At 52.2% G+C, this 22,424-nt stretch overlaps 1 protein-coding gene and 1 long non-coding RNA gene across 6 annotated transcripts in view; one reads left to right on the plus strand and one right to left on the minus strand.

The window, feature by feature from the left end:
• Positions 1-305: 305 nt before the first annotated feature.
• Positions 306-4,333, minus strand: LOC125962720 (uncharacterized). Its single transcript, XR_007474361.1, has 2 exons — positions 4,240-4,333; positions 306-1,401 (listed from the first exon to the last, which is right to left on the minus strand). It is a non-coding gene; the product is annotated as an uncharacterized LOC125962720 (long non-coding RNA).
• Positions 4,334-4,407: 74 nt separating this feature from the next.
• The window catches only part of MYH14 (myosin heavy chain 14), a 90,280-nt gene continuing 72,263 nt past the window's right edge, over positions 4,408-22,424 (plus strand). Inside the window, exons 1-9 of one of the 5 annotated variants that reach the window (XM_033417248.2) lie at positions 5,984-6,149; positions 6,686-6,739; positions 9,700-10,110; positions 14,822-14,978; positions 18,026-18,053; positions 18,181-18,283; positions 18,973-18,996; positions 20,559-20,651; positions 21,022-21,085. In XM_033417248.2, the coding sequence (XP_033273139.1) occupies positions 9,703-10,110; positions 14,822-14,978; positions 18,026-18,053; positions 18,181-18,283; positions 18,973-18,996; positions 20,559-20,651; positions 21,022-21,085 (877 nt within the window). In that variant the 5' untranslated portion in view covers positions 5,984-6,149; positions 6,686-6,739; positions 9,700-9,702. Of the gene's footprint in view, positions 4,521-5,983; positions 6,150-6,685; positions 6,740-7,073; positions 7,096-9,699; positions 10,111-14,821; positions 14,979-18,025; positions 18,054-18,180; positions 18,284-18,972; positions 18,997-20,558; positions 20,652-21,021; positions 21,086-22,424 lie in introns of those variants that run through there. The other 4 variants (XM_004286149.4, XM_033417251.2, XM_033417247.2 and 1 more) reach the window with 4 other exon arrangements.

Consider the following 22,424-nt stretch of genomic DNA (forward strand, 5'->3'; position numbering starts at 1 on the left):
GGGTGGGCCCTGAGCAGAGGAGGGACAAGATCTAACTTAGATGTGAACAGCTTTCCTCTGCCTGCCATATAGGAGTAGATTAATATCTGAATTCTCTGAGGGCTGAGACTACATCTTTGTTCACTCCATCTCCTCGGCTTCCGGAACAGGGCTCTGCAAACTACAGCCCACAGGCTAAATGCTCCCACTTCCTGTTTGTATAAATAAAGTTTTATTGAAACAAACCCACACCCATTCATTTACATATTGTCTATGGCTGCTCTCCTTCTCTGCCACCAAGTAGAGTAGTTATAGCAGAGACCATCTGGCTCTCAAAGCTGAAAATATTTACTGTTTGGCTTTTACAGAAAACGTGTGCAGACCCCTGGTCAGGAACAAGACCTGGCACATGGTAGGCACTCAGTAAATATTTGTTGTCGCATAACTGAGCCTGTCCCTCATCTGTGACCCACACAAGGCTGCCAGCTTACTCTTGTCTCAAAGCCAGTTCCAGTCACATGCAGGAAAACAACAGCCCAGGGACCAAAAATAAAATACTGGAACCAATCACATCTTTGCCACAGAGGAATTGCCCAGGCAGGAATACAGTCAGGACCCACAGAGAAACTTAACACACTCTTTGTCCCTTTCTTTTTCTCTATTAAGACTTGGGGCTCCTTAACCCCTGCCAGGCATGGAAACTGCTCCCCCATTTTTTTCTCACTTAAAAAATCCCCCTAACCCTCTTCCATAGAGAAGCCCCCTCCCCGACTCTCCTGTCTCCTCCCGTCTCAGCTCCAACGTTTCGTTTCTGTACATGAACTTAGCTCCCTGCTGTTTTTTTTCCCACACTTGTGCTGCCCATTACTAAGATTCTGCATAACAAGGTAGTTAGGAGTTACGAAAAATGGGGCTGTTTCAGCTGGAAGGAATCCCGCTGGTAACTGAAAAAGCTCCCACACTCCTATTTCCTTTTCTTCTCATACACATTTATCCCAGTATTCTATCCATCCCCATTTTCCGAGTTCCCTCTCTACTGCAGTTTATCCTGCACCCTTGGGACCCAGAGAGGAATCAGACCTGGTCCCTCATAGCCAAGGACTCACAATTTAGTGGAGACAATCCCAGTGCCTGGCGTGAAGAGGTGGATGCATGGTGGGGATGCCTTGACCGTCAAGGGAATGAGTTTGAAGTTTTATCCTGAGGACCCTCTCTGGCAGACTTGGATGGAGGCCAGATGGAGGGCTCTGAGGCAGCAGAGTGTCTCCTTCTGACCTGGTTTCCTGGGTCTCAGCTACATTCTGGTCGTTTCACATAGGGATCCACAACGCAAGCTCTGGGGCCAGACTGCTTGGGTTCAAATCCAGGCTCTCATGCTTTCTAGCTGTGCAGTCTTGGGCAGTTTTCCCTCAGTGTCCTCACCTATAAAATGAGTATGACACTAGTACCTACCATTTAGAGTTATTGGGAGGATTATGGGACTTAATACATATAAAGAGCTTAGAACTGTGCCTGGCACACAGTAGGCACTCAGTAAATATCAGCAACTATTAATGTGCTTAGTACAGGCATCCAGCTCATAGAAAACCCTCAGCAAAAGGAAGCTCAATATTATCCTTTGGTGATGTCATCACTTACCCATATAGATCTCCAGTTTAGACCCTCGGTGGGAATGATGACATCACTAGTTGCCAGGTAGATTTAATCCCAGAGGGTGTTGATGACATCACCAGTCACAAGGCAGGAAATGGTTAGAATGTGCATGCCCGAGGCTTCCTTCCTGTTTGAACTTCTCTTGTGTCCCAGGCCACACTCTTCCCTGGGGCACATGAGATTTTCATCTATCTGAGCCCAGTTTTCTATCAGTCGAATGCAGATAATAAAAGTATCAATCTCGTAGGATTGTTGAGAGAATCCAATGAGTTAAATACATACGAAGGGCACAATGTCAAGCACACAGTCGGCACTCAATAAACAGCAGCTCCTGTTAGCCTCACGGCAGGAGGCGTCCACGGTGGACACTCGGGCCAGAGTAACAGGTGCTCTCCTCTCTGTCTTGGTTAACAGCACAGACTCAGGAGTCTGACCTACTGCAGTCTGAGCCCAGATCTGCCATCAGGAGCAGGTGGGAGACCCTGGGCACATTGCGGGACTGTAAAGTGAGGTAATGACAGTGCCAACTCATAGGACTGGCATGAGGAGGCATTGACATGATGGTCATGTTCCCAGCACACAGTCAAGCTTATACCCGTGAGCTGCGTTATCACTGAGGATGTCCTTGGAAAGGTCCTCCCCTCCTTGGAACTCAGTTTCCCTGTCTGCAAAGAAATGGGCAGTGGCCATGGCAATCTCAAAGCTTCTTGCCTACAAGGACTCACCTTTGCCATTGCTGAGCAAATGCGTTGGGAGTTGGATGCTCTCGCTTGTAGCTGCTCTCAGCCCAACTCCAGCTCTCTCCTTCTGTCTCTTCATTTCCCACCTCTTACCTGTCTATTTTTCCCTTTCTCTGGCATCCTTCCCTTGCTCTGGACTTTCTCTCTCTTGTTTCTCTCCTGCATGCTATCAGCAGGCCATTTGCAGAGCAATAAATAACAACAGTAATCATAATCATAATTTGTTTATTTAGTCTTTCCCCGAGGCCAGGACTGCTCTAAGCTCTTTGCATGCATTAACTCATTTAATTCACACAATACAAGGACTTGTTATTATTGATTCAACAAACACTTATTGAGCGCCTACTGTGTGCCAGGCCCAGAGGAGCCAGCATGGAGCAAAACAAAGATCCTCATCCTTGTGGGGCTTACGTTCTAGTGGGGAGACAGAAGATAAACAGGTAAACAAGTAGAAAAAAAAAAAACAACCAAACAAACCTCTACTAGTGCTATGAGGAAAAAAAAACAAAGCAAAGTCAAAGGGAGAGAGAGTGATGAGGGGAAATGTTTTCTACAGAATGGTTAGGAAACACCTCCTGAAGGAGGTGACATTGGATCTGACCTGATGACGTGAGAGGGAGGCAGCCATGCAAAACCTGGGGGAAGAAAGATTCCTGGTGAAAGGAACAGCCAGTGCAAAGGCTCTGAGGCAGCACCATGCCTGGGGAGTGTTTGAGGAATTGAGGAACAGCCAGAAGGCCTGTATCACTGGAGCTGAATGAAGGGAAAACAGTATCACACAGGGCCCCGGGGGACCACATCATGCAGGGCTTTGTGGGCCATAGTGAGGACTTTCGCTTTTACTCTGAGAAGGAGCCATGAAAGGTTTGGAGCAGAGGAGGGGCACAGTCTGAATAAAGTCTGACAGGATCCCATGGGCAATAGGCTGTGGGGGGAGGGGGAGAGGGAGGTGAAGGTAGAGGCAGAGAGAACATCCTCCCCATTTTACAGATGCAGAAATAAATGGACCCTCACAAAAGGCCAGCAAAGCGGGCTCAAGCCCACACAGCTGTTGAGCAGCAGAGCCAGGTTGGCAGGCTGGCTGGGACTTGAGTCCCAAGCAGCCACCCCCACTGCCAGCCCAGCTGCTCACTCCTCCTGGAGCCTCAATGTACACCTGTAAATTGGGGACACAGCTCAGTGGTGCAGGGCTCTCCAGCGACATGCTAGCTTCGGACATGGACACCACCTCGGGGTTCAGTGGAGCCTTCACTCTGTGACCTTGGGAAGGTGCCTACCTCTCCTGAGCTTCAGTTTTTCCATCTGTAATTTGGGAAGCATTAACTAACGTCTGGGTGTAGCCTGGTGGTTAAGAGCGCAAGTTCTAGCGTCAGATTTGGCGGGATCTGAGTCCTTGCTCTGCCACTTGCCAGCTCCATGACTTTCCGCAATTAAACACCTTCTTTCTAAGCTTCGGTTTATCTCACCTGGAAGATGAAGCTCTTAACAGCACCAATTCCAAGAGGTAGTTGCAAGGATTAAATGAGATCATGCAGGTAAAGCGCTTAGCACAGTTCCTGGCATACATCGGGCACTCAATAAATGATCATTATTATTACTGACAGTAATGCCCACACCTCTGGGTGGGTGAGAGCCTGGGAGAGTGCCTGGTGGTACGCGGTCGGCGTTCGACAAAAGTGAATTCTCTCTCCCTTCCTTCATGCCCGCCGGCTCCCGGGGGACCCAGGCATTCCGGCCTCCGGCCGCCCCCCCACGCCGACCCTTACAAAGGCCCTCATTCATGCCTCGTGCACAAAGCGGCCCATTCACCCGGGTCCCTTGGGCTTCCCGCCCCTGGCCGCCCCCCGAGTCTCGCCATTGGTCTCACCCCTTGCCTGTCAGACTTTGGGTCCCGCCTATGACCGCGCCGCCTAGCTCCACGCTCCGGCGCCGTTCTTTTCCCACGGCTGGCACACTCCGGCAACTTCTGATTGGCCCCGCCCGCCAGCCGCTCCTCTTGATTGGCGGGAGCGTCCCTCGTGGGCGGGTCCATAGCTTGTCGCAGCGGGCGCCTATTGGCCCCTTTTGCGCTTGTGTGGGTGGGGCTTTCCTGACTGGCCCGCCTCTCTTTCTCCCCAGGCCGAAGCCTCTGGACGGCCCTGGAAGCCGGTGAGTGCCCGGGGCCAAATGCCCGCCTGAGGCGGCGAAGTGGGACTGGGCCCGGGGAGGCTGGAGCTTCGGGGCTGCGGTCGGGGCTCCGGAGGCCGGCGCGAGCTGCGGGGGAGGGGCGGTGACGCGGACAGTCACCTCGGGCGAGCCGCCGGACGGCAGCGGGGGTCGAAGGGAGGGGGGTGGGGCGGGGCGCCTACACTCCCCCAACTCGAGCTCCTACTATGTGCGAGGCCGGGTCGGGGTCCTCGCCGGAGCCCCAGGCCTACTCCGCAGAAGGGGAAACTGAGGCTCGCTTTGGGACCTTGGACGCTTTAATACCTGAGTCATTGCCTTCAATCCCCCACTCCCAGATGACAGTGTCTTTATTTTCACGTGTAAAAATTGCGGACCAGAGACAGGGATCATCATGACTGGCGGAACAGAGGGGTGGGGAAGGACATCTTTGAGCCCCCACGGTGTACTTGGGTGCTTTTATTTTTATAACTAAATAATTACCTTTAATTATATTAACTCGAGATGGGTTATATTGCACCCATTTTACAGGGAGGGTAAACAGGCTGGACAGAGGCGGTGACTGCAGGGGGACAGGGTTGAGAACAACACTTCAGAGACCAACTGTGTGCTGGGTTCCTTTACCTTTTTAATCCCACAGTAGTCCCCCAAGGAAGGCTGTAGTCTCTAATAGATGGGGAAGCCGGTTGAGGGAATTACCAGTTGGGAGGAGGAAATTGACATCTTTGAGGACACGTTGCTCTCAAATCCCCTCTTTAGAATGACAGAAAATGGTCTGGGCTTGAATCCCATTTCTCCCTTTTACTGACCGTATGACCTTGAGCAGTTTACTTCGTTCACCTCTCCATGCCTCAGTTTCCCCATCAGAGAAGTGGAGATTCTGACTGTCCGTATCTTACTGTTTTTCGAGATCATTCTATGAATTTGGACAGCTGTTCTAAAAGCAGGAAAACAGCCGGCACATAGTAGGTGCGCTTACCACTATTTAGTCCTCAGTTCACCCCTGAAAGAAATGAACTGAAGCTGCAGAGCCTCGAAAAACATTTTGTCGTCTTCTTTGCTACTCCTAGTGCTTTCTGTGGATTGTGTGGTCCCATTTCCAGGGTCGGGGAAACTGAAGTTCAGCGAGATTAAATGATGTCGTGAGGCATTACTTGTTTAAGCGCTGGGCTGGGCACTTTCTCCCACATCGGCTTATTCATTTCATTGGCCTCAATTCGCGGAGAGGAAAGCCGATGCCCAGGAAGCTTGAGCGGGATTTGAACCCCCGGAGTCCTCAGCCCCCTCTGACGCGGGTCCTTGACCTTTGCTCGCCAGAAGAAGGAGGGGCCCCTGGCGCTGCTGCTGCCGCCGCTGCCGCCCACCTGGCAACAGGCTTATCCCCGCCTCCCGCCGTCCCCCTGTCTAGAGCCTTGCAACTCCAGGACCCGCCCCCTTCCCAAGCCGGGCAGGTGCTGGGTGACATCAGAGCCGGGCTCCCTCCCGGTGACGTGACGTGGCCCCGCCCCGCGCTGGACCGCGGAGGTAGCCGCACCTGAGAGCTCGGAAGAGGACTTGGGTTCCCGTGCCTCCTCCCCATCTTCCCGCTTCCTGTACCAAGCCGGCGCCCCCCAGGTAGCCCCGAGGATCCGCGGGTTGAGGGGACAGCTACACGGGCACTTGGGTCTCAGGGAGATGGGGGTTGGGTGCTGAGATTCCGAGATCTGAGGAGAGGGGCTGGGGGTCAGGAATGCCAGGTCTGATTAAGGACTGCTCTGGGAGTCTGGGCTCCTGGGTCTGGAGGGAGGAAGGCACTGGTGCCAGGACTCTGTGTCTGGGAGCCTGAATTTGTGGGTCTTGAAGGAGGAAGGGGCTGGGGACCTGGACTCCTGGGTCTGGGGACCCAGGTTTCCGAGTCTGGGGGCAGAGCAGACCCCTGAATCCTAGCACTAGACTGTGGTCAGAGGGCCAGGTGCCAAGGGCCCCAGCCCCTGCCCCAGGGGCGGATCCCTGGCTCCTTTGCCTTTCCAGCCCGGCAGTCTCTGCCCCTCCCAGGGTAGGTGCTTTCACCTGCGCTGGTGACAGAAATGAGCCCTGGCAAAGGTGTTCCTGCAGGCTAAGGAGGGTGGGGCTGCCAAAAGGGCAGGCCCACCTCATCAGAGCTGTATCAGCCCTCAGGATCTGGATGTCCCAGGCGTCTTCAGCTCTAGCCCGCCTGCAGTAAGGTGAGGGGGCTTGGACTCATGGGCCCAAGGGAGGAGGGGGCTGTAGGTTCCGATTCCTGGCTCCTGGATGAGTAGCCTGCTGGGGGCCCAGACTCCTGAGTCTGGAGGAGGAGGGGGCTGGGGGCCTGGACTCCAAGGGAGGAGGGACTGGGGGCCCAGATTCCTGGCTCTAGGGAGGGGAAGCATAGGGCTGGGTGATTGCAAAAAACTCCCAAACCCTTCCCGGTCAAAGGCCGCAGGCTGGAGAGGAAGTGGGTGGGGTGAGGGTGGGGGTAAAGTCCCAGGGATGGGCCTTGGCTATGAATGGATCAGGGCCGCTGGCTGTGAATGGATCAGGGCCGCACCGGAGGCCTGGGGTGAGCCTGGGCAACTTGGGGCCTGGGAAGTGGAGAAATGGTATCCAGCGGTGGGAGAAGCCTGCTGTTGGAGTGCAGGGGCCTTGGGTTTGAGGCCCGAGAGCATCAGGACCAAATGAGAGCATCAGGGCCAAACGTCACGGGGTGGGCTGGGGCCCTGGGACTGCTGGTGGTGAGGAGAGGGTCTGGGGGGGAAGAGGGACATGTGGCCTGGAGCTGAGTTTCTGGGTGAGGGGAAGACAAGAGCCTGATGGGACCAGATTTAGGGATGCCCCAAGAGGAGCTGGGTGTTTGGAGGGACTTCTGCAGGGATATGTCGGAGGTGGGGGGGCCTGGAGGGCAGAGGCAGAGGCACCGAGGTGGGAGAGACAGAACACTGGGGGGTTCCTGTGACAGGGGTGGCGGTGGCCAGGCAGTGATGTGGCCGTTTGAGGAGAGAATAGAGGCCGACTTTTTTCCTGACCTGTGCTTAGACTGCTGTAGAATTGCCGTGGTCTGTTCACTACTGGTCTGCAGCCCCTTTAAGGGCGGGGAGGGGTCTAGCACAGGCTGGCTCCCCCAGTGCCTCCGCTATCAGCTCACAGCTCATCTTGGGTTCTGACTGTCTGAGCCTAGAACTGTCCGAGACTAGATCAGCCCCAGACCAGGAGCTCCTCCAAGCAGGGCCCTGTCTGACTCACCTCTGGGTCTCCAGACTCACTCTTGGCAGAGGCTGGTACTTGAACAGCCTCAGGGAATGTTGAGTGAATGCAGAAGTGAATGAATGGGGCCAGTCTCCCCATTATAAAGAGAAGGAAGTCAGGTCCCAGGGAAGGAAGCCATTAACCGAGGGATGAGATTCAGGTCTGTTCTGGGGTACACCAGAGGTGGTCAGGGAACCTGAGTTACAGAAATCAGATTGACACCCTCCTAGGGCTCACATCTATGAGATCAAGGTCCTCATCACAACACAACCTGACCCCTTTGGTCCCTAATCTTACCTTACCTACCACCCTCTCTGCCTGGATCACCTGGCACCAGCCACACTGGCCTCTCACAATGCCACAGACATACAGGCACACACCTGCCCCAGGGCCTTTGCACGGGGCTATTCTCCCAGCCTGGAATGCTTTTCCTCCTGACGTTGCCATGGCCTGCTTCCTTCATCTCCCTCAGATCTTTATGCGGATGCCACGTCAAAGAGGCTTTCCCTGGCCACCCCAATTAAAACTTCAGCTCCCCTCAACCCCTAACATCTCCTGTTCCCTGCTTCATTTTTCTACTTGGCATGTATCATCATTTAACATACTATATAATTTACTTAGTTATCTTTGAATCCATCTCCTGGGATTAGAGCAGTGCGAACTCATACAAACACAATGCAAGCCAAATGTGTAATTTAAAAATTTCTAGCCACTTTCAACATAAAAATGTAAAAAGGAACAAGTGACATGAATGTTAATGATGTATTTTATTTAACCCAGTACATCCAAAATATTATCAGTGCAATATGTCATCCAATGTAAAAAACACGAATGAGCTTTTTGTCGTACTGTCTTTGAAACTGGGTGTATGTCTTATGCTCAGAACCCACCTCAGTTTGGATTCTCCATTTCAACTTTCCAGTAGCCACACAGGGCCATGGCTCCCGAAATAGCCAGAGCAGGGCTAGAATGTAAACACCTTAGGAAGGCAGGGATCTTTTTCTGGCTGGTCTTTGGCTATATGGCTGATGCCTTGAATAGTGCCTGGCTCACAGCTTGGCTTCTTAGAGAATTAATTCTTAAAAATCTATTTTATTGAAGTATAGTTGGTTTACAATGTGGTGTTAATTTCTGCTGTACAGCAAAGTGACTCAGTTATACATATATATATTCTTTTCCATTAGGGTTTATCACAGGATATTGAATATGTGTCCCTGTGCTATACAGTAGGACCTTGTGGTTTATCCATTCTGTATATAATAGTTGGCATCTGCTAATCCCAAACTCCCAATCCTTCCCTCCCTCATCCCCCACCCCTTGGCAACCACAAATCTGTTCTCTATGTCTGTGAATCTGTTTCAGTTTCATAGATAAGTTCGTTTGTGTCATATTTTAGATTCCACATAGAAGTGATATCATATGATATTTGTCTTTGTCTGACTTACTTCACTTAGTATGATAATCTCTAGGTCCATCCATGTTGCTGCCCATGGCATTATTTCATTCTTTTTTTAATGGCTGAGGAGCATTCCACTGTATATATGTACCACATCTTTGTCCATTCATCTGTTGATGAACATTTAGGTTGTTATTAAAGAATTATTGAATCAGGGATTCCCTGGGGGTCCAGTGGTTATGACTTGGAGCTTTCATTGCTGTGGCCAGGGTTCAATCCTTCGTCAGGGAATTAAGATCCAACAAGCCACGTAGTGTGGCCACACACACACAAACAGAATTATTTAATGAATGAATGGATAGAGAGGTGAATGGGTGGAATGAGTAAAGGAAGATCTGTGGATCCATTTTGCAGACGTGTAAATCGAGGTCTGGTGGAGAAAGGCAGTGGCGACTGCCTGGGGGATCTGGGGTGGGGATGGAGCCCCCACTTCCCTGAACCTCACCCTCTGCTCTCTCCCTGCAGACCATGGCAGCAGTGACCGTGTCGGTGCCCAGGCGGAAGGCACCCCCCAGGCCTGGCCCAGTGCCCGAGGCGGCCCAGCCGTTCCTGTTCGCGCCCCGTGGGCCGGGCGTGGGGAGTGTGCCCGGGGGCTCGGCCATGTCCCCGCAGGTGGAGTGGACGGCACGGCGCCTGGTGTGGGTGCCTTCGGAGTTGCACGGCTTCGAGGCGGCGGCCCTGCGGGATGAGAGCGAAGAGGAAGCCGAGGTGGAGCTGGCGGAGAGTGGGCGGCGGCTGCGGCTGCCGCGGGACCAGATCCAGCGCATGAACCCACCCAAGTTCAGCAAGGCCGAGGACATGGCTGAGCTGACCTGCCTCAATGAGGCCTCCGTGCTGCACAACCTCCGCGAGCGATACTACTCCGGCCTCATCTATGTGAGTGGCCTCCTTCCCCGGGAGGGCGTTGCCCGGGGTGCGGGTCTGGGTGTCAGCACCACAACCTGAACCAACCTGAGCCTGTTTATAATCTTTATCCCATGTTGAATGACTCTGCCTGCACTTACTTGCCAAATGATAAACTATTGCATATCAAGAGTGCCTCAGACCCCATGGGGGCGTCCTGTAATATTATAGGGTAGATGCTCCTTATCATTTTCCTTAAGTTAAAAAAATTCTGAATCCCCAAATATAACACATCCAAAGGTTTTGACAAAGGGATATGGATCTGTAGTGATAATTAATGGGTATGGAAAACTGCATGCCTGGCTCTGTGCATTTGTTTCCTTTCATCTTACAAATAGTAGAGTGTTTTATACCTAAAAGGAAACCGAGGCCCAGAGAGATTTAATAACAGTAAAAACTAACATTTATTAAGCATGTGCTATGTACTCTAAAATATATTGTTTCAGTACACTTGCACAATTATAAAGCATTTTGTCCCCATTTTACAGATAAAGAAACTGAGGCACAGAAAGGTCAAGTGCCTTGACCAAGGTCACCCAGTTGGACTTGGCAGACGTGGGTAGTCTGGCTCCAGGCCCCACCACTTTGCCATGATGCCTCTTAGGATTGAGACGGGATTGATGATAGTGAGGTTGACTATGGTCTAGTCTCTGTTAAGCATTCACTGTCTCCCATTAAAAGCAAACAGGTGGAGTAGGGCGGCAGTTCTTAACTGCCTTCACATTAGAATCATGTTAGGAATGTTTTTTAAATACCGCCACTCAAGCCCCGCCTCACCCCATTTAAATCAGGCTCTCTGAGGGTGTGACTGGTCTTGTTAATAAGCTTCCAGGGTGGTTCTAAGGGACAGCCAAAGCGTTATTCAGGGCAAACAGGATTAGAGAGAGCGACAAGGAATGTGGACTATAATAATGAGAAATAATGATCATGTTGGCTAGCAAATATTTATCAAGCACTTGTGATGTGCCAAGTGCTGTTCTAAGTGCTTCCTGTGGGTTATCAGCTCACTTCTGGGGCGGAGCTTGTTCTTATCACCTGATGTTTCAGGAATGTTAAGTGACTTGGGTCCCAGGTCACATGGACATGAAGGATTTGAACCCAGGCAGCTGGCCCCAGAGTCATGCTCCAAACACTGGCTTAGAGTGCTGGGGTCTCACTACCTTACTCATTTCAACTGACCCCACAAGAAAAACTACAGAATACCTCGCTAAAACCCTAAAAGGAAAAGTGCTGGTTTTATATTTTTTTAAGAACCACAAAACTTTAATGAGAGTAATAAAAGAATATTTCAATAAATGATGAGATGTATCAAAAAGATAAACTGGCCCCAGTATCCACCTCATTAAGGGTCACAAGCACAAGATTAGAATATTTTTTATGAAATCTGATTCCTGTTTAGGGAGGAGACTGAGGTTGTGAGAGGGACAGTGGCTGGCTCAGGGACCCTCAGCTTTTGGTGGCAGGGGTGGGATTTGAACTGAGGGCTGTCTGGCCCTGGATGGAGGTGGCAGCTTCTCCAGGCTGTACTGGGCCCTTATGATTCCTCACTAACCTTTGCGAGTCCTGGGAAAGAGACCTCTGTCCAGGCCACTCCCCTGGACCTCACCAAAGACAGGGGATCAGAGGGGCACCCAAAACACTGAGCCACCCTTTTCCTGTTAATAAACACTCTGAACCCTCATGGCAACTTTGTAAGGTATCTCCTATCATCCCCATTGTGCAGCTGGGGACACTGAGCCTCAGAGAGGGGCCAGGATTTGGACAAAGCCCCACCAGCTATAAACCAGCTTAACTGGGATTTGAACCCAGGCCATCTGACTCCAGACCCTACATCCTATCCACTGCATTAGGAAGATTATTGGGAAAGTTCAGGGGAAAAAATGGTAAGGCCTGAGCTAAGGCTATGGCCCAAGAGCCAGAGAATTGGGACCTGAAAAATGAAAGTGAGATAGAAGATTCCAGAAGCCCAGACAGGAAGCAAATAGGGCCTTAACAATAATCATTAGCAATTAGTGAGGGCCTGCTTTCTCCATCAGGAGCTGTTCTAAACTTCTTTCCAATATGATCTGTTGACCCCCTCTCCACATAAGGCTGTGAGGTAGGGGTTATCACTTCCTTTGTCCACGGCTTGGAGAGGAGAAGCCATTAGCTCAGGAGTAGCTAACAGCTAACATATTAAACACACACAGGGAGCTCCCTGGAGGTCCAGTGGTTAAGGCTGCAGTGGCAGCGCAGTTTTGATCCCTGGTCGGAGAACTAAGATCCTCGCATGCCGCGCGGCCAATAAATACACAAACAAACAAATAAATAAATATGCATGCACAGGGCTCCAGGGCCCACGCTGAGCCCTGTACTTGCAACGGGAACTTGTGGATGGCTCCCAGCAGCCCTCTGTGGAAGCGCTGTTCCCGTACCTGTGTGATGAGAAAATGGGACCCAGAAAAGTTAAGGTGCTTGCTCAGGCCACACAGCTAGAAGGTTCGATTCAAACTCCACCTTGTTCGTCCTTGGGCCCTGCTTAATAAATACTAACTGGCCAACTGGTGATGGGGAAGACAGCGCTTCCCAGTGCAAGGAGTGGGGGGCGTCCAGGGTTCTAGAAACCCAGCTTCTGTCGCTAACAGGCTGTTTGGCCTTGAGTGGCTCAAGGTCTCGGTCCCTTCACAGGGATGCTCAGGGCAGGAAGGGAACCCATCTGCTGGACACTGGCCATGTTTCTGCTCCGTGAGGCACTGGAAGATGCATGGTGGCGTGCCACTCTCAGAATCCTTCTAGACTGTGCGGGGGGCGGGGGTTACAGCTCCATTTTACCAGGACTGGCAACTGAGGCTCAGAGAGGGCGAGCCCCTTGTGCTAAGTCACACAGGGCTCGAAACCCAGGATGACGTGGCATCCGAGTCTGAGTGAACTCTTAGCTTTCAGGTGGGATGGGAACGTGAGCGTCTTGGGACCCATGGCTGGAGTGCCTTTCATGGGGCCCCGCCTTGGGCTGGCTGGTTTTTATTCATTATCATCCTTAATCCCCACAGCCTCTGTAATGAGGTGGGGAGGGTTTCTCAGGGAGAAAACCGAGACTGGGGGGAGAGCCACGGGGCTGAGGAGAGGGGGAGGCAGGGAGCTGCACCCGGTGGGTCTGCCTTCAGAGCTCTGAGGGCCCGAGCAGCTACCCCAGACCCTTCCAGCCAGGTTTTCCGCAGCTGTGCCCCGGCCACTCAGGTGTCCCCGACCCTCTCTAGGCACACCAGCCTCTGCCCTTTGCCCCCTGGCCTTGGCAGCCAGCTCAGGTTCCATCTGGGGTGTCGCCCTGGCCACAAGGTATGGTTGGCAGGAGGGGGCTGAGATGGGGAGTGGCACGGGTCGGGGAGGCTCCTCTGTCAGCCAGGAGTGGGGGCCTGGGCGCCAGCAGCCATGAGATACCCTCCCTGGGAATGTGGTCCGGCCGCCCTGCCCTCGAGAGCTCCTGGGAGCTGCTGGCAGGGAGGGCAGACACCCAGCAAACCGGTTGTGCCACCCGCCCTCCCATCCTTAAGAGCTTGGCACCTGGGAGCCGGCAGCCTGCGGTGGCCACACCCTCACTCTGCCTGAGAAGCTCTAGCCACCTGGGAGCTTAAAGCAGCTCTGCTACCAACCAGCAAGTAACCGGCTAGCCATTTAGCTAGCTAAGTAGCTAACTAGCTGGCTAAGTAGCTAAGTGGTTTCATAGTTAACTAGCTAAGCCCCTAAGCAGCTAACTCTCTGCTGGATTAGCTAGCTTAGTGCAGCTAACTTAGCTCGTTAGCTCTCTGGGTTGGGTTAGCTAGGTGATCAGCTAGCCCTCTAGCTGTCTAACTGCCTCTATCCATCCTAAGTGCGTCTTGTCTACCCGAGGCTCTGTCCGAGCTGGAACAGTTCTTAAACCGTTACAGGGTCCTGCACTCAGGCCCAACAGCTGTGTGGACAAATTCAGGGTGTCCATGAACTTGGATGCAAAAAAAAAAAAAAAAATCACATCTTTATTTTCACTCACCTTGAGAACCTGTTTAGCATTTCCTCCAATAAGAAGGAACCACCAAGACGGTCGTGGAAGCAGGTCCTGTGTGTCTGTTATGAACAGAAACTGCAGACATGCTCTTGTTGTGTTTCAGCTGCTGCAGATACTGGGAGCACCCTTCCAGAAATATTCTATGTGTATTCAAGCAAATTCATAAAAATATTCTTCTTGTACCCCTTTCAGTGCAAACAGTTCTTACCTTGTCTCCTTTCTGTGATAATGTTTTGGAGATAGTTCTCTACCTGTATACAGTACACCAGAAGCATCATAGGAATCCATTATATGACCGAGCATCCGGATTGTCTCCAGTCTTTCGCTGTTTTAAAAATGATGCTACAGATGAACTTGCACATGGTCCTTTCACGCATGTGCGAGTCCAAGCAGTGACAGGGCTCCAGAGCCTACATTCTCTCTCTGTGTATGAATCCTCATCTGTACAGCACCTTTATGCAGTTTGGAAAGCTTCTTTTCAACCATCCGCCTGAAACTGTAACAAATGTTCAAATCTACATTGTCATGATGTGAATGGCAGCCCCTTTGCCGGATGTCCTTGTGCAGTGCACAACCTGCCCAGCTGTACACGGCAGCCCCATGCCGCCCTCTGGGCCACAGGCAGGCAGCTAGCTGAGGCCCTCTCCTTCTTGCCCACTGCAGACCTACTCCGGCCTTTTCTGTGTGGTCATCAACCCGTACAAGCAGCTTCCCATCTATACGGAGGCGATTGTGGAGATGTACCGGGGCAAAAAGCGCCACGAAGTGCCGCCCCACGTGTACGCGGTGACTGAAGGGGCCTACCGAAGCATGCTGCAGGGTGAGTGTGGGGCTTGGGCTGCTGGAGGTGCCCCTTCAGTGGGGACTGGGCTGGGGGTCAGGATCAGATGACAGGTCAAGGGTTTCAGACACTGTGAGGCTTCTCTGTGGGGCAGGAGGTAACACCAGTGGAGGGCTGAGTGGGCAAGGCTCTGGGTCCTACCAGACAGGCCCCTTTTTATCTGTCTCTCTGTTCACCCCTTCCCTCAACAAGTCTCACTGGGACCTCACTGTTGCCAGCTCTTACAAAAATTCCTCTTGAAACAGTGATTCTTAAGACTGTTCATTCATTCAGCATTTATATTGTTGACATGATCTACATTGTCATGGGTGAATGGCTGCCCCTTAGACAACGGGCAGCATGGGGTCGCTGTGTACAGCTGGGCAGGCTGAGCACTGTGCAAGGATGTTCGTCAGAGAGGCTGCCATTCACCCCATGACAGTGTCGATCAGTTCAGGCAAAATTCCATAATTCCCATGTAGTATTCATACTAAACTCATTAGATATTTATTATGTATGCATACATGCATATATATATATATATATAAAATACCTGCAAATACCTGCATTATGCACTCAAACATATTTATATATAATGTTTTTATAGTCACGTTATAAATTTGTATTTAGTCAGAGGTAACATTTTATTTGGTTATATAATCTAATTTGTTACATATTTTTTATACTAGTTAATATAACAGGAATAAATGTTCAAGAAAATAAGAGTGAGTGCCTACTCTGGGTCAAACACTTTTCAGGGATGAACACCTTTAACATCACAACCACCCTATGAAGGAGGTGTGCTCGTTATCCCTGGTTGCCAGATGGGGAAACTGAGGCATAGAGCAGCACAGTCACTGCCCACCGTCCCACTGGTGGGTCAGTGGCTGAGGTAGGATTCGAACCCAAGGCCCCCAGCTGCAGCTTGCGTGTAGGTCACACTGTGGATCATGTCCTCGTCCTGGGCTGGGCACTGTTGAGTTTTGACATGTGACCCTCCTGGATTCTAATACCTGACCCCGACTCAGCCTCTTGCTTGCTGTGTAATCCTGGGAAAGTGGCTGTCCCTCTCTGAGCCTCAGTTTCTTTTTTTTTCTTTTTTTTGGCCACACCATGAGGCTTGCAGGATCTTAGCTCCCCGACCAGGGATTGAACGTGGGCCCCAGCAGTGAAAGTGCCAAGTCCTAACCACTGGACCACCAGGGAATTCCCCCTAAGCTTCAGTTTCCTCGACCTGTAAAATGGAGACAATAAACTCCAACTGAACAGAATGTAATTCATTCAAGAAACTTCAATTTGAGCCCCTACCATGTTGTTCCTCCTTGTGCTGAGCACGTGAAATTCAAAGACATGAGAGCAAGGTTCTGGATCCCAGGTTCAGCCCTGGATACAAAACAGGCCACAAAACTGTATTATATACTAGCTGGTATATTAAAAAAAATTTGAAGATTCTCTCTGAGTTCTGACTATGGCCCTGTGAGGTAGGGGCTGTTTTGAGCCCCATGTTTCATCTCCGAGATTCTTTTTTTTTTTCTGGCCACGCGGTGCAGCTCGCGGGATCTTAGTTCCCCGACCAGGGATCAAACCCGGGCCCCTGCAGTGAAAGCACCAAGTCCTAACCACTCTGCCCCATTTTTCAGATGGGGAAGGTAAGGCACAGAAGACCTCAGAGACTGACGCAAGGTCACACAGCAAGGCGGGGAGGTGGCTGGGCCTTGAACCCATGTCCATAGGCTCCCAAACCAGGCTGCTAACTCTGAGGCCCTATTGAATGCAGCCCTCTCTCTGGCTTAAAACCACCCAGAGACCTCCTGCCCTCCTTAAAAACCATCCAGACCCTTTAATCGTGGTCTCCAAACCCCTCTGCATCATCTCCAGCTCTGCCCCCTCCCCCAGCCTCACCGGCCTCCTTGCTGTCTCTCAAACATCTCCAGCTTGGTCCCACCACAGGGCCTTTGCACTGGTTGTGCCCTCTGCCTGGAATGCTCTTTCCCTGCTTCCTCGACCTTTAGGGCTGAGCTGAAACAGCACCTCTTCTGAGACGCCTTGTGGCCCTCGACCCCTCCCCTCAGTCACTTCTTATGACTCTAGACCAGGGCTTCTCAACCCTGGCTCTGCTGACATTGGGGCTGGATGATTCTTTGGAGTGGGGGGTCGTCCTGTGCATCATGGGCTGTTAAGCAGCATCCCTGGGCTTTACCACTCAAACCTCCCAGGTTGTGACAACCAAGAATGTCTCCAGACATTGCCAACTGTCAAACCTCCATTTTTAGTTTATGGCGGGGGGGGGGGTTGTTGTTGTTTGGTTTGTTTGTTTGTTTTGCTGTGCTGCATGGCTTGCGGGGATCTCAGTTCCCAGACCAGGGATTGAACCCAGGCCACGGCAGTGAAAGCCCAGAGTCCTAATCACTAGGCCATCAGGGAACTCCCCTAGTTTATGTGCTTTTATCCCCCACTCAAGCGGATGCTCCATGAGGGCAGGGACCTTGCAAATTCCCACTGCCCTCAGTGTCTGACACTTAGTAGGTGGTCAGTGTGCATTTGTTGAAGGGTTGTGTCAAGCCCAGGGCGAGCGCAGGAGGAGATGGTGGGGACTGAGCTGTGCTCTCTGCCCTCAGGTTGGGCAGATGACCCACCAATGGGCCACCAGTCACCATAACTATGATTCTGTGGCCTGTTGTCCGTTAGAGGCTGAGCCTGGGGCCCAGGATCTCACTCTCATGTCTTTGAATTTCACACACTCAGCACAAGGCAGCACACGGTAGGGACTCAAATTGAAGTTTGTTGAATGAATCACATTCTGTTCAGTTGGAGTTTGTTGTCTCCATTTTACAGGTGAGGACACAGGCTCAGAGAGAGGTAGCTGCTTTCCCAGGGTCACACAGCAAATGAGAGGTTGAGTTAGGATTAGGTATTAGAATCCAGGAGGGTCACATGTCAAAATCCAAGCTTTTCCTTAGCCCTTCGGAAGGATTTTGAAAAGAGGGTGGCCAGTGTCTCGCTGGAGAAATCCTCCCCGGTGACACGTCCCCCTCTGTCCCCTACAGATCGTGAGGATCAATCCATTCTCTGCACGTGAGTAATCCTGAAGGACTTCCTGGAGGAAGCGGGGTCCCGGCTGGGAGTGGCTCTGCTTGGAATGGGCGGGGCTTACCTCGGAACATTGCTGACCCTTTTTGTTTCCCTTTGTGCCCCCCCTTAGCGGGGAGTCTGGGGCTGGGAAGACAGAAAACACCAAGAAAGTCATCCAGTACCTCGCCCACGTGGCATCATCGCCAAAGGGCAGGAAGGAGCCGGGTGTCCCGGTAAGTGACCTGCCTTGGGACATACTCTGGACCCTGCCACCAGCAAGGCCCCCTCCATCTCAGGTTCTGCTTCCCCCCATAACTAACTCCCTGCCTCCCTCATGGAGGGACACAGTTGTGGGCCTTCTCCTGGCTGCCCATACCCCCTGCGTCCCTACTGTGTGCCTGATATAGTGCTGGGAGCAGAGGCAGGGTAGACACAAAAATGTGAAGGCCAGTCCTTGGCCTCATTGGCCCTTGGAACAGCACCTGGCACACAGTAGGTGCTTACATTCCAGAGCATCCACTGTGCGTCAGGCCTGTTTAGGTTCCGGCAATGCCCAGGTTTGCTCTGTAAGTGAGCATTTATATAGTGCCCGTCCCTTTGCTTCTATTACTGTAACACGCCGGTGAGGTGGGTGTGGTCTTCCTGCGTTAAAGACGGGAAGAGTCACAGCTGGGGTGAATTGGTTGTCCGAGGCCACACACCCAGGAAGGACCAGCCTGGATTCAAACCCCAGGTGCTGTGGGTAACCCTCCCCCCCGATGCCACCCCACTCCACATGGCCAGTTTCCCCAGCCCCTTGTCTCTCCGCCTCACCCCACCCACCACCTGAGACCACCAGTTCACCTGTGTGTCTGTCCACGTTCCATGTGCTGTGTCCTGCTCCGTGTCCCGGTCCGTGTCTCGTGTCCTGTGACTTCCTCAGGCCTCCACCAACACCGTGTCTTATGTGAGTAGTGGGGAATCGCCTCGAGTCCTGTCACCCCTCATACCACCTGGGTCACCCCAAACCACAGTCTTCCTGGCAGACAGGGCCCCCTCGGACACCGGTGGGCACCCCTGCCAGGAAGCCACATTGCCACTTACGACAGTCCCGTGCTGTGCACGCCCAGCCCCACGCTGTCACTTCACACAACCCTGCTGTGTGCCACAGGCCCCCCTCACCCCACTGTTGCTTATGGCAGCCCTACTGCACACACACACCTAGGGCCCATGCTGCCATTAGTGTGGTCCTGCCGCACATGTGCAGACCCCAACCACACAGCCGTTTCTGTTAGCCCTACTGTGTCTGTGCAGACTGGCCACAGATCCCAATGCAAAACAACCCAGAGGCCCAAACTACCATTTATTGTTGATCCGGTAAATATATGTAGACAGAGCCCACAGACACCACGAGTTCACACAGCCCACAGACCCACACTGATAGTTACGGTGGGCTTGATGTGTACACCCAGCTCAGGCTAGTGTCTGAGGGCTCACAGGGCACTTGAAGAAATAGTTGGTGTCTTTGAGAGCCTGGCTAGGAAAGAGGGGAAGGGGATTGCTGTTGACTGAGCACCTACTATGTTCCTGGCTCTGCCACTGAGGTGGCTGTAGGGAAGTTCAGAATAAGATCCCTACCCATGGGGGTGGGGGGAGGGATAAACTGGGAGTAGAGGACGAAGAGATACACATTACCAGGTATAAAATAGATAAACAACAAGGATTTACTGTATAGAACAGGGAACTATATTTAATATCTTGTAATGAACTATAATGGATAAGAATCGGAAAAAGAAGAATATAGGTATATACATATATATGTATAGCCATATCATTCTGCTGTGTACCTGAAACTAACACAATATTCTAAATCAACTATACTTCAATTTCAAAAAAAGGTTCCTATCTTAAAAAAATAAATCAATAAAAAATCCCTACCCATGGATCAGCCTGACTGGGGGAGGAGACTACCAAGCTGCCAAACAGTTCGAAGCACTTTACACGGATGGTGTAGATATTTCTTTAATTCTACAAGTGATACATGAGTACATATTCACTGTAACAACAACAACAATCAGATAAAGTGAAATTCCTCTTTCCTTCTCTCAGTCCTTCCTTGGAGTGTCTTATGCTGTTGACAGTTTGGTGTGTATCCTTGCAGGCCTTTCTCTAAATGTTTACTGACATGTCTATCCTTATAGAAATAGGAGTCCTGTTTTGTGGTGTGCTTTTCCCTCAGTTTATTTTTTATTAATGGGATCACACTGTAGGCATTTTCCTGCAGCGTGCTTTTTGTTTTGTTTTGTTTCCACTAACAATGTATCCTGGAGATGTTTCCTCAGATGTTTCCTCGTTCCCTTCCCAGTAGACTGAAGGGCAAGACCCACATGCGGGAAAGAGGGCACACACCCGGACACACAAAGGCCCCCCCCCCACAGACACTCAGCCAGCTGTGACCCAGACCCACCCCCCTTACAGCTGGGCCAACCCCCTCCCCCCACTGACGGGTCCTCCCCCGCGCCCCTGCAGGGTGAGCTGGAGCGGCAGCTTCTTCAGGCCAACCCCATCCTGGAGGCCTTTGGCAACGCCAAGACAGTAAAGAATGACAACTCCTCCCGATTTGTGAGTGCTGGGGGAGGGCGGTGCCTGGGCCTGAGTCAGTGAAACAGGAGCTGGGAGTTTAGGAGGATGGTGGAGGGGAGGCAGGACGTATGGGTCTGTTGAAGGGGGAGGGGCCTGGGGGCCGTGGCTCCTAGGTCTGAGGGATGAAGGAGCTGGGGACCTGGGTCCCAAAGAAAGAAGTCAAAGGGGCCTGGACCTTGAATTCCCCTAGGAACTGCCCCCCGAACTGGAACCTCACGATTGGAGTGGGGTTCAGTGGAGGGAGAAAGCAAGAGGCAGCCCTGGCTCTGGGAGGGGTGAGTGCGGGTTGGCGGTGCTCTCTAGGCCCACGGGATCCTTGGCTAAGTCCCTCCACCCGCTTCCCTCGCAGGGCAAATTCATCCGCATCAACTTCGACGTTGCCGGGTACATCGTGGGCGCCAACATCGAGACTTGTATCCTCTCACCTCCCAGAGGGGTGCCTGGTGGGGGGACGAGGGGTGGCAGCCAAGGAGGGTGGCTCTTGGGATCTCACCGCTTACGGAAAACAGGCGTCCACACTCGCCGGGAAACCTGGCTCCCTGCAGCTCAGAAACTGTGCCTCAGTTTCCCCCTCTGCACAAGGGGAAGGATCCTAGAACCTCAGGAAGGGGCAGAGGCAGCATCTCCACATGAAGGGAGGAGGGCAGGGCCTCCCGGAGCTTTTAGGAGAAGGCCAGCCCAGCCTCGCTATGGGGCGGAGGGTCGGCTATGACTTAACCATAGAGAAAGGTCGCGAGCGCAGGCAGCAAAAGGGGAAGGCGTGTGGGGCTGAATGGGTGGGGGAGCAGAGGCCTTGCCCCATGGAGTCACACGGGACGTGCTTAATTCCCAGGTATGCCAACATGTGTGAAATGTTTTCTACCAGGCATGCTCATCAGAGACTCCGTGCCCAGGGTTTTTACTGGGGGCTGATCACATAGGCACCCTCTCCCTGGCACGTACCCAAATTCCGGAGTCCCTGCAGGAAAGCGGGTGTTCAGAAGAAACCATGTTGTTTTGCACAAACAGTTTAGGTGCAGGGAGCCCCTCCTATCAGCCAAGGAAGGCTGGGAACCCTCCCGAAATCCAGATTCCCAGACACCAGCCAGAGGCGGGCTTTGCAGGCCGGCTGGCTCAGGCCGGCTGTGTCAAACCTTTCCCACACATGCTCGGTAGGAATTTAAAAGATAAACCCCAGAAGCTCCAGGAGTGCAGCGCATAAGAGAACGAGCAAAGAAATCACACCCACCCGCGTTCGAATCCCAGCTCTGACACTTTGAGGCTCTTGAGCACGTGATTTGACCTCTCCGGGCTTCAGTTTCCCCCTCTGTAGAAGGGGACGGATCGTTGAACCTACTCTGGAAGGGTCTGGAGTGAGGCAGGTTCTTAGCGTGGCACCTGTCACATCGTAAGCACTCAAGCATGAGCTCTCTGGGAACTCCCTGGCGGCCCAGTGGTTAGGACCCGGCGCTCTCACTGCCGAGGGCCCGGGTTCCGTCCCTGCCTGGTCCGGGAACTAAGATCCCACAAGCCGTGTGGCACGGAGGAAAAAAAAAAAAAAGAATGAGCTATCATTATTAGGAATGAATGATTAGATTAGCAGTGTCCTTATAATGTTAATATTGATATTCATAACAAATCACATCCCCATCCCCTCGGTATCTAAGCTCACTGTCTCCCCCCACCCCCCGTAATCGGGGGCTGGGGGGAGGGTTGAGAAGCAGTGTGTTGGTGAAGGGTTTTTCCTAAGAGGGCTTAGGGAGTAAGGAAACA

The sequence above is a fragment of the Orcinus orca genome, chromosome 20, assembly GCF_937001465.1.
Source record: "Orcinus orca chromosome 20, mOrcOrc1.1, whole genome shotgun sequence".
Taxonomy (NCBI): domain Eukaryota; kingdom Metazoa; phylum Chordata; class Mammalia; order Artiodactyla; family Delphinidae; genus Orcinus; species Orcinus orca.